The 13,007-nt window shown below is 43.9% G+C and overlaps 1 protein-coding gene across 2 annotated transcripts in view; it reads left to right on the top strand.

Moving 5' to 3' along the window:
* Positions 1-13,007, top strand: part of HPS5 (HPS5 biogenesis of lysosomal organelles complex 2 subunit 2) — a 107,378-nt gene that overhangs the window by 18,401 nt on the left and 75,970 nt on the right. For both annotated transcript variants that reach the window (XM_068261447.1, XM_068261448.1), the window contains 2 exons: positions 7,391-7,540; positions 9,594-9,704. In XM_068261447.1, the coding sequence (XP_068117548.1) occupies positions 7,439-7,540; positions 9,594-9,704 (213 nt within the window). In that variant the 5' untranslated portion in view covers positions 7,391-7,438. The remainder of the gene's footprint in view (positions 1-7,390; positions 7,541-9,593; positions 9,705-13,007) is intronic.

Below are 13,007 nucleotides of genomic sequence, written 5' to 3'. Positions count from 1 at the left end.
TTTGATATAAACAAATATAAGAGGTTAAAATGCAGATTTCTGTAACTGTAGGATGTAGTCCTTCCTGCTTTCAGTCTGTGCCCCCTTATAGACGGGAAAATCTTGTACAAGGACTATCGCCCATCAGGGATTGGGACTCATTCCCTCTGGTGACAGTTCAGGGACGAGCTGTACAGATGCAATGCTAGCTTGCAGACTAGTGACCTGTTCTGTTGCTATGTAGGGGTGAGTAGAAGAACAGTGTCTTGGCTTGCGGTCAGCTGAGTGTAGCAGGATACACGCACTACATTCATCAAGCATACCGTATTTACAAGGCTGGAGGCAGGATATTGTCATGTAACTAATATCTGCGGAGGGCTACATGATGGACATGTGTGTTTGCTTTGCACTGCCTTGGGTAGAAAAGAGCTACAGTAGCTGTGGCAGTCCACTCAATATTACATCCAGGGCTGTGGAGTTGGAGTCTGAGTCGAGGAGTCGGAGCCATTTTGGGTACCTGGAGTCGGAGTTGGAGTCAGTCAGTGATTGCATAAACTGAGGAGTCGGATGATTTTTGTACCAAATCCACAGCCCTGGTAAGTATTAGACTATGGAGTCAGAGTCGGAGACATTTTGGGTACCTGGAGTCAGAGTTGGTGGTTTCATAAATTGAGGAGTCGGAGTCAGATAATTTTTGTACCGACTCTACAGCCCTGATTACATCCTATCTCTGTTGATAACTAATCTAATATCAAGTGACAAGCTGATAAATTCTCTTTATCAGGTAGTACCTGATATTGATCCTTCATAATGAATGGTGCCTTTTAAAAGGTGCCCAGTAATGGTACAATTTTTCCTTCAGATTCGATTTATCGATGAACGATCAAAACTAATCAGAAGGCAATTATTGATTGTTCCCATTAATGGAACGATTTAAGAAGTTTTTTTTATATTTCAATTTGATCATCAAATCCAACTTTCGGATAAATATTTTTTTCCTTTTCAAATCAACCAATAGAATCATTTCACATCAATTTGCACCACACACGGTGTAGTTTTCTGTACAATTTGATCATAAAAATAGCATTGAAGGATCGAGTCTGATGGAAAAATTGTAAAGTTAGCAGAAGGTGCCCATGAACTGATTGATAAGTGGAGGCTGACATATATTTTATTTACTTTTTTAACCCTGCCGATTTCCTGGCTGTCCTGCTGATCTTCTGCCTCTAATACTTTTAGCCATAACCCCTGAACAAGCATGCAGCAGATCTGGTGTTTGACTGATGTCTGACTGGATTAGCTGCATGCTTGTTTCAGGTGTGTGATTAAGACATTACTGCAGCCAAAGAGATCAGCAGGCCAGCCAGGCCACTGGTATTGTTTAAAGGGAAATAAATATGGCAGCCTCCATTATCCCTCTCAGTTCAAGTGTAGTGTATCGGGAGGTACGCATGAAGCCGTTCCATGGGCAACCTTTTTCGATTTTGCCAATTGGTGGTTGTTCAGCTGAAACAGCTAGACAGCGTCCACATGTATGATTGCCTTTCCAACCAATCCTTTGTTCCAAGGATGTTCACTTGGGCTACCATGACTACAGAGCAACTTGCATGAGACTGACTGAGATTTATAGGAGGGTCCAATCAGTGAGCAAGAATACAATTGTGGATTCACAGTGGTCAGTTGCATAATGTGTGAACTGCAATGGAGACTGGCCATAGACATTACTGCAAATCCTGCATGAAGTAAGTTAGAATAACTCGATCCATTACAACGCGGCCCTGTGAACAGCCCCATAGAATTGTATGGGCAGTGAGTTGTAATGCAGAATTATTCAAGGCCTTACTGTTTGTTTCCTATCGGTCTGCTGAAAAGTTTGCTTCCACTCAATGGACAATCTGGTCATTTTGAGTGGATCACTCATCAATCGTGAGTAAGCACTGGCTTGTGTGTACCACCATCCATCGACAGCTGTTCATCAGACTAGGGCCCCCCTTTAAGCCTCATCTACACACGTAGATGAGGCTCCGATCCGGCGGCTTGATTAGCCGCCGGATCGCCTCTTCCGCGTCCCTGCTCGCCCTCGCCGGATTTGATACCCGCTCGTCCCCGCCGCTTATCTTCCACTCGATTCCCTGCCATTGTCCCCTCGCGGGGAACGAGCAGGGAATCGGCGGTAGCAAGATCCGACCTGTCGGATCTTTTCAATCGAGCCGCATCAGCAGCTCGATTGATAACACACATCGGAGCCTCATCATACGCGTGTAGATGAGGCTTTAAATATCCCCCAGAATTGCTCGAGGTTTGCAGAAATCTGAAGATGCAGAAAACAGGAGAGAATAGCTGAGATTGGCGTCTGTTGTGTTCTCACTAATGACCTTCAGAAGATGAGTCTCTTCCTGAGATCAATACTGGAAGAGGAGAGGAGTGGTAACATGACTCTGAGAGATGCCGTTACTGTAAGACCTCATCCTCTCTCATGTGCCGGAGACTGCATCTCCCGGGACCGGCCAGTGACAGTATGGAGACAGCAGGAGCATTTGTGGCTGGGCAAAGCTCTAGTGGAAACCACACGAGGAGGAGGGGGGGGGGGGGGGCGGTTATCAGCGCAGGGTGATGTCAGGGCCACCTGAGGCACAGGGGAACTTGTGTAGAAAGATGCCATTAATGGATCATTTTACGGATGCTAAATACGGTAAATGACGCCTGAGGCGATTGAATACGATGGTTCACTAAAAATTGCACCATTACTGGGAACCTTTTAAGGTGGCTACACACCATACAATTTTTAAAAAATCTAAAAATCTCTTCAATTCAAGAATTGCAATCAATTTTTTGACTGATTGTAACATTTAAAAAATCTGACCAATGTACTACGCACGTATTTTTCAATTTTTCCCCAAATATGAAAAAAATAATTGATTTAAAAAAATTGCTAGGGTATGTACATCAAGAAATCTACCCTACACCATTCAATTTTCATACAAATTGATCCGGAAAAGCCAACACTCCTGATCTTCTTTTATCCAAAACTGGAAATTCGATCAGATTTCTCAAACGCATGAAGGAAAACAACAACAACAAAAAACTTTTTTTTTTCTTTTTTCTATACAACAGATCGTTTTTATAGAATTGCTGTAAAATTAGATTGTTTTATTGTATGGTGACTAAAGGTGGCCACAGAGAGAGTAACATTTTTCTGTTTAAGAAAGAAAGTTGTGTTTTTGTTATTTTCCCCTCCAAGATTGAACGTGTCGGAGAATTCAGACCAACTTTCCCAAGGAGTGTGTGTGTGTGTGTGTGTGTGTGTGTGTGTGTGTGTGTGTGTGTGTGTGTGTGTGTGTGTGTGTGTGTGTGTGTGTGTGTGTGTGTGTGTGTGTGTGTGTGTGTGTGTGTGTGTGTGTGTGTGTGTGTGTGTGTGTGTGTGTGTGTGTGTGTGTGTGTGTGTGTGTGTGTGTGTATACAGTGTGTGTGTGCGTGCGTGCATTCAACCTGAATAAACTGTATGTAACGATTCAGTCCATACCAAACTTTATTGTTGGTATAAACAACAAAAAAGATAACACTATGAAAGAGAGTGTGTATATGTGTATACAGTGGGTTGCAAAAGTATTCGGCCCCCTTGAAGTTTTCCATATTTTGTCACATTACTGCCACAAACATGAATCAATTTTATTGGAATTCCACATGAAAGACCAACACAAAGTGGTGTACACATGAGAAGTGGAACGAAAGTCATACATGATTCCAAACATTTTTTACAAATAAATAACCGCAAAGTGGTGTGTGCGTAATTATTTGGCCCCCTTTGATCTGAGTGCAGTCAGTTGCCTATAGACATTGCCTGATGAGTGCTAATGACTAAATAGAGTGCACCTGTGTGTAATCTGTCAGTACAAATACAGCTGCTCTGTGAGGGCCTCAGAGGTTGTCTAAGAGAATATTGGGAGCAACAACACCATGAAGTCCAAAGAACACACAAGACAGGTCAGGGATCAAGTTATTGAGAAATTTAAAGCAGGCTTTAAAGCCCCATCTACACGATACGATTCTTTGTACGATTCAATTACGATTCTATTTACGATTCGATTAAATCCGACATGTCCGATAATGATTCGATTCAATTCGATCTGCCTTTGCAAAACAATGGCAAATCGAATTGAATCAAATCGAATCATGATCGGACATGTCGGATTTAATCGGATCGTAAATAGAATCGTAATTGAATCGTACAAAGAATCGTATCGTGTAGATGGGGCTTTAGGCTACAAAAAGATTTCCAAAGCCTTGAACATCCCACGGAGCACTGTTCAAGCGATCATTCAGAAATAGGAGTATGGCACAACTGTAAACCTACCAAGACAAGGACGTGTACCTAAACTCACAGGCCGAACAAGGAGAGTGCTGATCAGAAATGCAGTCAAGAGTCCCATGGTGACTCTGGACGAGCTGCAGAGATCTACAGCTCAGGTGGGAGACTCTGTCCGTAGGACAACTATTAGTCATGCACTACACAAAGTTGGCCTTTATGGAAGAGTGGCAAGAAGAAAGCCATTGTTGACAGAAAGCATAAGAAGTCCCATTTGCAGTTTGCCACAAGCCATGTGGGGGACACAGCAACCATGTGGAAGAAGGTGCTTTGGTCAGATGAGACCAAAATGGAACGTTTTGGCCAAAATGCAAAACGCTATGTGTGGCAGAAAACTAACACTGCACATCACTCTGAACACACCATCCCCACTGTCAAATATGGTGGTGGCAGCATCATGCTCGGGGGGTGCATCTCTTCAGCAGGGACAGGGAAGCTGGTCAGAGTTGATGTGAAGATGGATGGAGCCAAATACAGGGCAAACTTGGAAGAAAACCTCTTGGAGACTGCAAAAGACTTGAGACTGGGGTGTAGGTTCACCTTCCAGCAGGACAATGACCCTAAACATAAAGCCAGGGCAACAATGGAATGGTTTAAAACAAAACATATCCATGTGTTAGAATGGCCCAGTCAAAGTCCAGATCTAAATCCAATCGAGAATCTGTGGCAAGATCTGAAAACTGCTGTTCACAAATGCTGTCCATCTAATCTGTCTGAGCTGGAGCTGTTTTGCTAAGATGAATGGGCAAGGATTTCATACCCTAGACATACCCTAAAAGACTGGCAGCTGTAATTTCAGAAAAAGGTGGTTGTACAAAGTATTGGCACAGGGGGCTGAATAATTACGCACACCCCACTTTGCAGTTATTGATTTGTAAAAAATGTTTGGAATGATGTATGATTTTTCGATCCATTTCTCACGTGTACACCACTTTGTATTGGTCTTTCACGTGGAATTCCAATAACATTGATTCATGTTTGTGGCAGTAATGTGACAAAATGTGGAAAGCTTCAAGGGGGCCGAATACTTTTGCAACCCACTGTGTGTGTGTGTGTGTGTGTGTATATGTGTGTGTATATATGTATGTATGTATATATGTATATGTAGCAGGAGATATGGATAGATGTACAGAGATGTTACATTCCCCTGTAAGTAGCAATGTGGTGATTGTAATGCTAAGAATGATGATGGCAGGAGATATTGATGTCCAGAGATGTTACATCTGAGAACTCCACATTGAAGAAGGTATTCATTTTTAGTGCTGCTCGGATACCCCTTTTCAAAATCCGAATTGATCCGGATATCCAAATCCGAACTTTTTGGTATCCGAGTAAATTCGAATATCCGAACCCAATATCCGTCCGGATTCGGATATCCGGATAGCAAACCGGAAGTGACCTGAAAATGGCTTAAAATTATTCCAACACTCTCTTCAAATGGCAAAAAACCCTTTCGGAGGTCTCCCTCTCCCTGGATGCCTTCGAAAGGGATTTTTGCCATTGAAGGTGATTTTGGCTTCTGCTCGGATATCTGAACTAACTATCCGCCCGGATTTCGGATTTCAGATGGGAAATCCGAGTTTGTCGGATAGTGCTATTGAGATTTTAAAAAAATATCCTAATTGCTATTCAAGGTTCGGATAGTGGAAAAAGTTTGGCTTATCTGGGTAGTTCGGATGAGCACCACTGTTCATTTTAAAAATTGATAAATTGGATTAGTTTCATTGAATCTAATAAAAATAACAAAATTGTAACGTGTGGCCTCCTTGAGACTATGGTAGGATTAGATTTAGAGCTCCTTTGACATGACTATGTCCTCTGTAAAGTGCTGCAGAAGATGTCAGTGCTATATAAATATGTAATAGTATAGTAGGATATTAGACTGACTATAATAGGGATTAGATTGTGAGCTCCTCTGAGGACAGTCAATGATGTGACTATGTACTCTGTAAAGTGCTGGAGGAGATGTCAGCGCTATATAAATACATAATAATAATATGGTAGGACATTAGACTATGACTATGGTAGGATTAGATTGTGAGATCTTCATCACTACACTGTGTGTGTGGCCTTTTTATCAGGCAGTGTATTGCATTGTGTATCTGATTGGCTTTCTGTACTCCTGCGTTAGGGCTGCACGATTTTCCGGTTTTAAACCGAAACCGCGGTTCCTGTGAAGACGATCTGGGGATCGTCAGTGTCCGGCGGTTTTCGTTGTTTAGTGCCCGTGCTTGGCCGCATGGTCCGCCTACCGCTACGCGCCGAGGAGAGACGCCGTAGTGCATATTCCATATGTTAATGAGCCGGGGGGGGGGGCTTAACAATGTGCGTGCGGTAGTACTAATGTGCGGCGTACGGGACTCTTATGAGCCGGGCAGCAAGGGGCGGATCCACTGACAGAAGCAGAGCATATTCATGAATGCTAATGAGCCGGGGGGGGGGGGGGGAGGGAGAGAGAGTCCAGTCCAGAGCGGCACAGAGCTTCTCCAATCACTGGAAAGCAATGGAATGACGTAGGCGGAGCTGTGCGCTCTGTACAGCTCCGCCTGCCGCTGCCGTCATACCATCGCTATCCAGTGATTGGTGAAGCTGTGTGTGCCGCTCCGGACTGGACTCGCCGCCCGGCTCATTAGCATTCATGAATATGCACTGCTTCTGTCAGTGGATCCGCCCCTCGCTGCCCGGCTCATAAGAGTCCCGTACGCCGCACATTAGTACTACCGCACGCACATTAAGCCGAGGGGTCATCATAGAGGGCTTCAGGCTTTACAAATGTGCATTGCCTGAAATGCAATGCGAATTCTCATCAAAATTTTCTGACACAGAGCCCGCCAGGCTCCTGACCCCGCCCCCCGCTAAAGCTTGTTTTGAGAAAAAAATTGTGAATAAATCGAAATCTCAATTTCAAAGAGAAAAATCGCAATTTCGATTTTTACCCAAAATCGTGCAGCCCTATCCTGCGTCATACTTAGTGGCGTGTGGCTGATCTCTAGTCTGTAATTTTTCTTTCCCTGCACTAATCTCTCCTGCCCCTTGTCTTTCTAGGCGATGTAATATAAATGTAAATAGCAGCTGGCTCCTCCCTCTTCCTCCATGGCATCTGTGTTGCCCGAATCCTCCACCCATGTGCTGGCAGAGTTTGACTCCCTGGATCCGTTGCTGTCTGCACTACGCCTGGATTCCAGCAGGCTGAAGGTTTGTTCCATGTGCTGTCCAATCATATCTACTGTATGTAGGCTTCCTGCTTTATTATACACTGACTCACATTTACAGCTTTGCTTCTAGAGCCTCGTACACACACTAGGTGACCATACCAGTCCTTAACCTCTCCAGGTTCCAGGGTTTTCAGGGCTGTGGAGTCGGAGTCGTGGAGTCGGGCAATTTTGGGTGCTCGGAGTCGGGAAAAAAATGCACCGACTCCGACTCCTAATGAATTTGTAACTGTAATCAAAATAGAAAATATGATAAAATGTTCTATTTCTCAGATAATAGTCATTAAAAATAATGTGTATATATACAGTAATAGCTGTGCTTAGTCCACAAAAATGAAATAAACCAATCAAAATTAGTTACTTGTGCTGCTTCAATAAAGCAGTCCCCGTATTTTTAAGGTCAGATATACATATCTGATTGTGACTGTATATATGATGTGTACACAGGAATCTCTTATATATACTAAACAACATCTATGCTGTAAGAATTAAGCCTGATGTGTAGCTTTGTCACTAATAGAGATGGTCAACGAGATGGAAATAATTCTGCATTGATGCTGATTTATGCAAATGTATGCACTCCCTTTGCTGATGAAATCAAATAATTTGATATGTTGTTAAAATTTGGTTTGGTGACTACAAATTAAAGGGTAACTGAGACGGATGAAAAGTAAAGTTTTATACATACCTGGGGCTTCCTCCAGCCCCCTTTAGGCTAATCAGTCCCTCGCTGTCCTCCACCACCCGGATCTTCTGCTATGAGTCCTGGTAATTCAGCCAGTCAGCGCTGTCCGGCCGCATGCCGCTCCCACAGCCAGGAACATTCTGCACCTGCGCAATAGTGCTGCACAGGTGTAGTATGCTCCTGGCGGCGAAGTGTGTGCATGCGCACTATGCCCGACTGGCTCAAGTACCTGGACTCATAGCAGAAGATCCAGGTGGTGGAGGAGGACAACGAGGGACTGATTATCCTGAAGGCGGCTGGAGGAAGCCCCAGGTATGTATAAAACTTTAATTTCATCTGTCTCAGGTTTACTTTGTTACACAGTAGTACTATACTCTACATATGCACTCCCCACAGAGCTGCAGGGAATCCACTGAGAATGCTGTGCACATTGAACACAGAGGTGTTGTCTGTTTACAATCTCCTCATTCCCCTGTAGAGTACCTGCACATCATTCTTACATGTACCTACACTTACATTGCCTAGGGCCTGATAGATGTTCTTTGTTCCAGTTTGCACCTTTTACAAATACTCTTACGAAGGACTAGTTTTAGTCTAAAGGGAATAAATATAGTAGTCTACATATCCTTCTCACTTCAGTTGGCAGTTAAGAGACGAATTTCATGTTACATACTTTTAATCAACAAAATTGTAATATGCAAATTAGAGGAGTCGGAGTCGAGGAGTCGGAGTCGGTGGAATCCTAAACTGAGGAGTCGGAGTCGGTGGATTTTTGGGCCGACTCCACAGCCCTGATTTTTACCCTTTAGTGGGATCTTAAAGAGGAACTCCAGTGAAAATAATGTAGTAAAAAAGTGCTTCTATTTTTACAATAATTATGTATAAATGATTTAGCCAGTGTTTGCCCATTGTAAAATCTTTTAAATCCCTGATTTACATTCTGACATTTATTACATGGGGACATTTTTACTGTTGGCAGGTGATGTAGTTGCTGCATGCTTTTTTGGCAGTTGGAAACAGCTGTAAACAGCAGCATAGGGGGCGATATTGTGGCTGGGAACGTGAAGAATCACTCGCGTTTCCATGCCTGTCGGGTCCTGACGGTGAAACCAGAAGTGGTCGCCGTCGAGGACGGGAGAATCTCTGAGACACGGCGACTGCACCGATCGGCTGCAGGGGGCTGAGGGAAGCCCCAGGTGAGTAAAAGTCATTTTTTTGGGAGACTTAAGGTTACCTTTAAGTGGGGCCAGATCCTACCGTCCCTAATCAGTTAACTTAGTCTTTAACTGTGATCATTATTAGCCCCCTTTATGCAGTTTTACATCATTTGTATTGCTGTTTGTATCCTCAGTGCACCTGTGTGGGGGTCTCTCGGAGATGGCTGGCGCTGGGCAGCTCTGGAGGGGGTCTGAATCTCATCCAGAGAGATGGCTGGAAGCACCGACTCATCCTGACACACAAGGTAACCTTCACCACTTTTCTCCTAAAATGTGATAGAAAAAATGATGGCCAGATTATAAGTACAAGTTTTGCCCTAGTGAATCAGAAGACCTTGCTTGTATTCAGCTTCACGTTGGTAACAAATGGCTCCCATTATTTTCTAATAAGTCAATACTTATACTATACGTTAACATTTGCAAACTTCTTATCTCACATAGGACTCAAAGCCCATAGATACAGTGCTGCCCATAATTATTCATATCCCTGGTAAATTTTGACTTAAAGTTACTTTTATTTAACCAGCAAGTAATTTTTTTGATGGGAAGTGACATAGGTGTCTCCCAAAAGATAAGACGATGTACAAGAGGCATTATTGTGGGGGGAAAAAAACATTTCTCAGCTTTTATTTACATTTGAGCAAAAGGTGTCCAGTCCAAAATTATTCATACCCTTCCCAAACTGTTACAGTCTGTGGGAAAATCCAAAGTTCTATACCATTCCAAATAGTCCAAGCTGTTCTAAAGCATCCTAATTACCCTGATTAATTGGGAACAGCTGTTTTCATCAACTCAGTAGGTTAAAAACAGCAGCTCTCTGCAGTTGTTTTGTGGACTGTCATGGCTAAGACAAAGGAGCTCCAGTGAGGACCTGCGGCTGCGCATTGTGGCTGCTCACAAGTCAGGAAAGGGCTACAAGGCCATTTCTAAATGTTTTCAAGTTCAAGTGGCTACAGTGCAAAGTATTATTAAAAAATACAAGATGTTCCGCACTGTGAAAGATCTCAGAGGCTGTGGTCGGAAGCCAAAAGTGACCCATGTGCTGGCCAGGAGGATAGTGAAAGAGGTGAAAAAGAATCCAAGGATCACCACCAAGATCATGCTGGTGAATCTGGGCTCTGCTGGTGGCAATGTGTCAAGGCAGACAATCCAATGGACACTGTTCACTGCTGGGTTCCATGGATGCAGACCAAGGTGGACGCCACTTCTCCAGAGAAGGAGAGATGCCTTCAAACCATAGAACACCATCTCCACTGTCAAACATTCAAACATGGTGGTGGGAACCTAATGCTTTGGTGATATTTTTCAGCCTATGGACCACGAAACCTAATCACAGTAAATGGTACCATGAAAAAAGAGCAATGCATGATGATTCTCAAAGACAACTTCAGGCAGTCTGCAGAGAAACTTGGCCTTGGGCACCAGTGGACATGACAATGACCCAAAACACACAGCAAAAGTGGTGAAGAAATTGTTAGCAGACAACAACATTAACGTTTTGGAGTGGCCCAGCTAGAGTCTTCACTTGAATCCATTTGAGAATCTGTGGAGGGAGCTAAAGATCAGGGTGATGGCAAGAAGACCCTCCAACCTGAAAGATTTGGAGCTCATTGCTAATTATGAATGGGCAAAAATACCTGTGGAGACATGCAATTATAGGAAGCGTTTGATTGCTGTAATAGCCAATAGAGGCTTGTCTATTGATTATTGAGAAAGGTCTGAATAAATTTGGACTGGACACTTTTTGCTCAAATGTAAATACAAGCCAAGAAATGTTTTTTAATGTTTTTTTCCCCCACAATAATGCCTCTTGTACATCGTCTTATTTTATCTTTTGGGAGACACCTATGTCATTTCCCATCAAAAAATGACTTGCTGTTGAATAAAAGTAACTTAAGTCAAAATTTGCCAGGGGTATGAATAATTATGGGCAGCACTGTATGTCTCAGATCAATACAGGGTTGCAGGCTGGACTGCGTTACAGAGGAAATATTCAAGTGTTCATAAATTCCATGCTAAGCAGGTGGCTAATCAAATTGTACTTAAAGGGATACTGTAGGGGGGTCAGGGGAAAATGAGTTGAACTTACCCGGGGCTTCTAACGCTCCCCCGCAGACATCCTGTGTTGGCGCAGCCACTGATCGATGCTCCGGCCCCGCCTCCGGTTCACTTCTGGAATTTCAGACTTTAAAGTCTAAAAACCACTGCGCCTGCGTTGCCGTGTCCTCGATCCCGCTGATGTCAAGAGCGCACAGCGCAGGCCCAGTATGGTCTGTGTCTGCGCAGTACACTCCTGGTGACATCAGCGGGAGCGAGGACACGGGCGTGCAGGCGCAGTGGTTTTCTGACTTTCAAGTCAGAAATTCCAGAAGTGAACTGGAGGCGGAGCCGGAGCATCAGTGAGTGGCTGCGCCAACACAGGATGTCTGCGGGGGACCATTAGAAGCCCCGGGGAAGTTCAGCTCATTTCCCCCCCCCCATCCCCACAGTATCCCTTTAAATGCTTCAAAGGATGGAGATGTCCTGATTAGGTGTGGCAGGGAGTTCCAAAATGTAGGGGCAGCATGACAAGGCTCTGGCTTAAAAATTTTTGAGATGGACTCTCGAATTGACCAAGATCCTTTTGATCTAAGATTGTGGGGGGATGTGATGCCGTTGCAACAAATCCTTCAGGTATCCAGGGCCCAGATTGTGCAAGGAATTAAATGTCAATTAGCCAATCTGTTGGGCTATTTACACGTATTTTTGATACATGTGTATGCATTATGTACTACAGCATCTAGACACCTCAGGAACCTACACCAGGATTTTTATTTATAGATTTCAGCTCTGCATTTCATACCATAATTCCATCACTGCTGCACAGCAAGCTCTCCCAGCTACACATACCTGAATCCATCTGAATGGATAACCAATTTCTTAACCGACAGAAGACAGCGTGTTAGACTTGGTAAACTCACATCAAGCTCTCTGACAGTCAGTACTTGTGCACCCCAGGGCTGTGTGCTTTCCCCACTGCTCTACTCACTTTACACCAATGACTGCATCTCCACAGATCCATCTGTTAAGGTTCTGAAGTTTGCAGACGACACAACAGTAGTTGGTCTCATACAAAACGGGGCCGAGTCTGCATACAAGCATGTGGTGGGACAGCTTTCCTCCTGGTGCAGCAGCAACAACTTGGAAATAAACGCTCTCAAAACTATGGAGATGATAATAGACTTTAGGAGATCTCCCCCCAAGCACCTCCCCTTAACCATAAATGGATCCACAATAACCCAGGTAGAATCATTCAAGTTTCTTGGGTCCACGATCTCAAACGACCTAAAATGGGACAACACTGCCACTATTGTCAAGAAAGCACAACAGATGATGTACCATCTACGGCAGCTGAAAAAGTTTGGCCTACCTCAAAATCTAATGGTGCAGTTCTACACTGCAATCATCGAATCCACCATAACCTCATCTATGACTGTATGGTTCGGCTCCTGCTCAGCATTAGAAAATGGGAGGCTGCAGCGCATCATCCGATCAGCGGAAAGGATAAT

The sequence above is a fragment of the Hyperolius riggenbachi genome, chromosome 11 (assembly GCF_040937935.1).
Source record: "Hyperolius riggenbachi isolate aHypRig1 chromosome 11, aHypRig1.pri, whole genome shotgun sequence".
NCBI lineage: Eukaryota > Metazoa > Chordata > Amphibia > Anura > Hyperoliidae > Hyperolius > Hyperolius riggenbachi.
The sequence above is the reverse complement of the archived record's forward strand: the minus strand, read 5'-3'. Positions and strand labels throughout refer to the sequence as shown.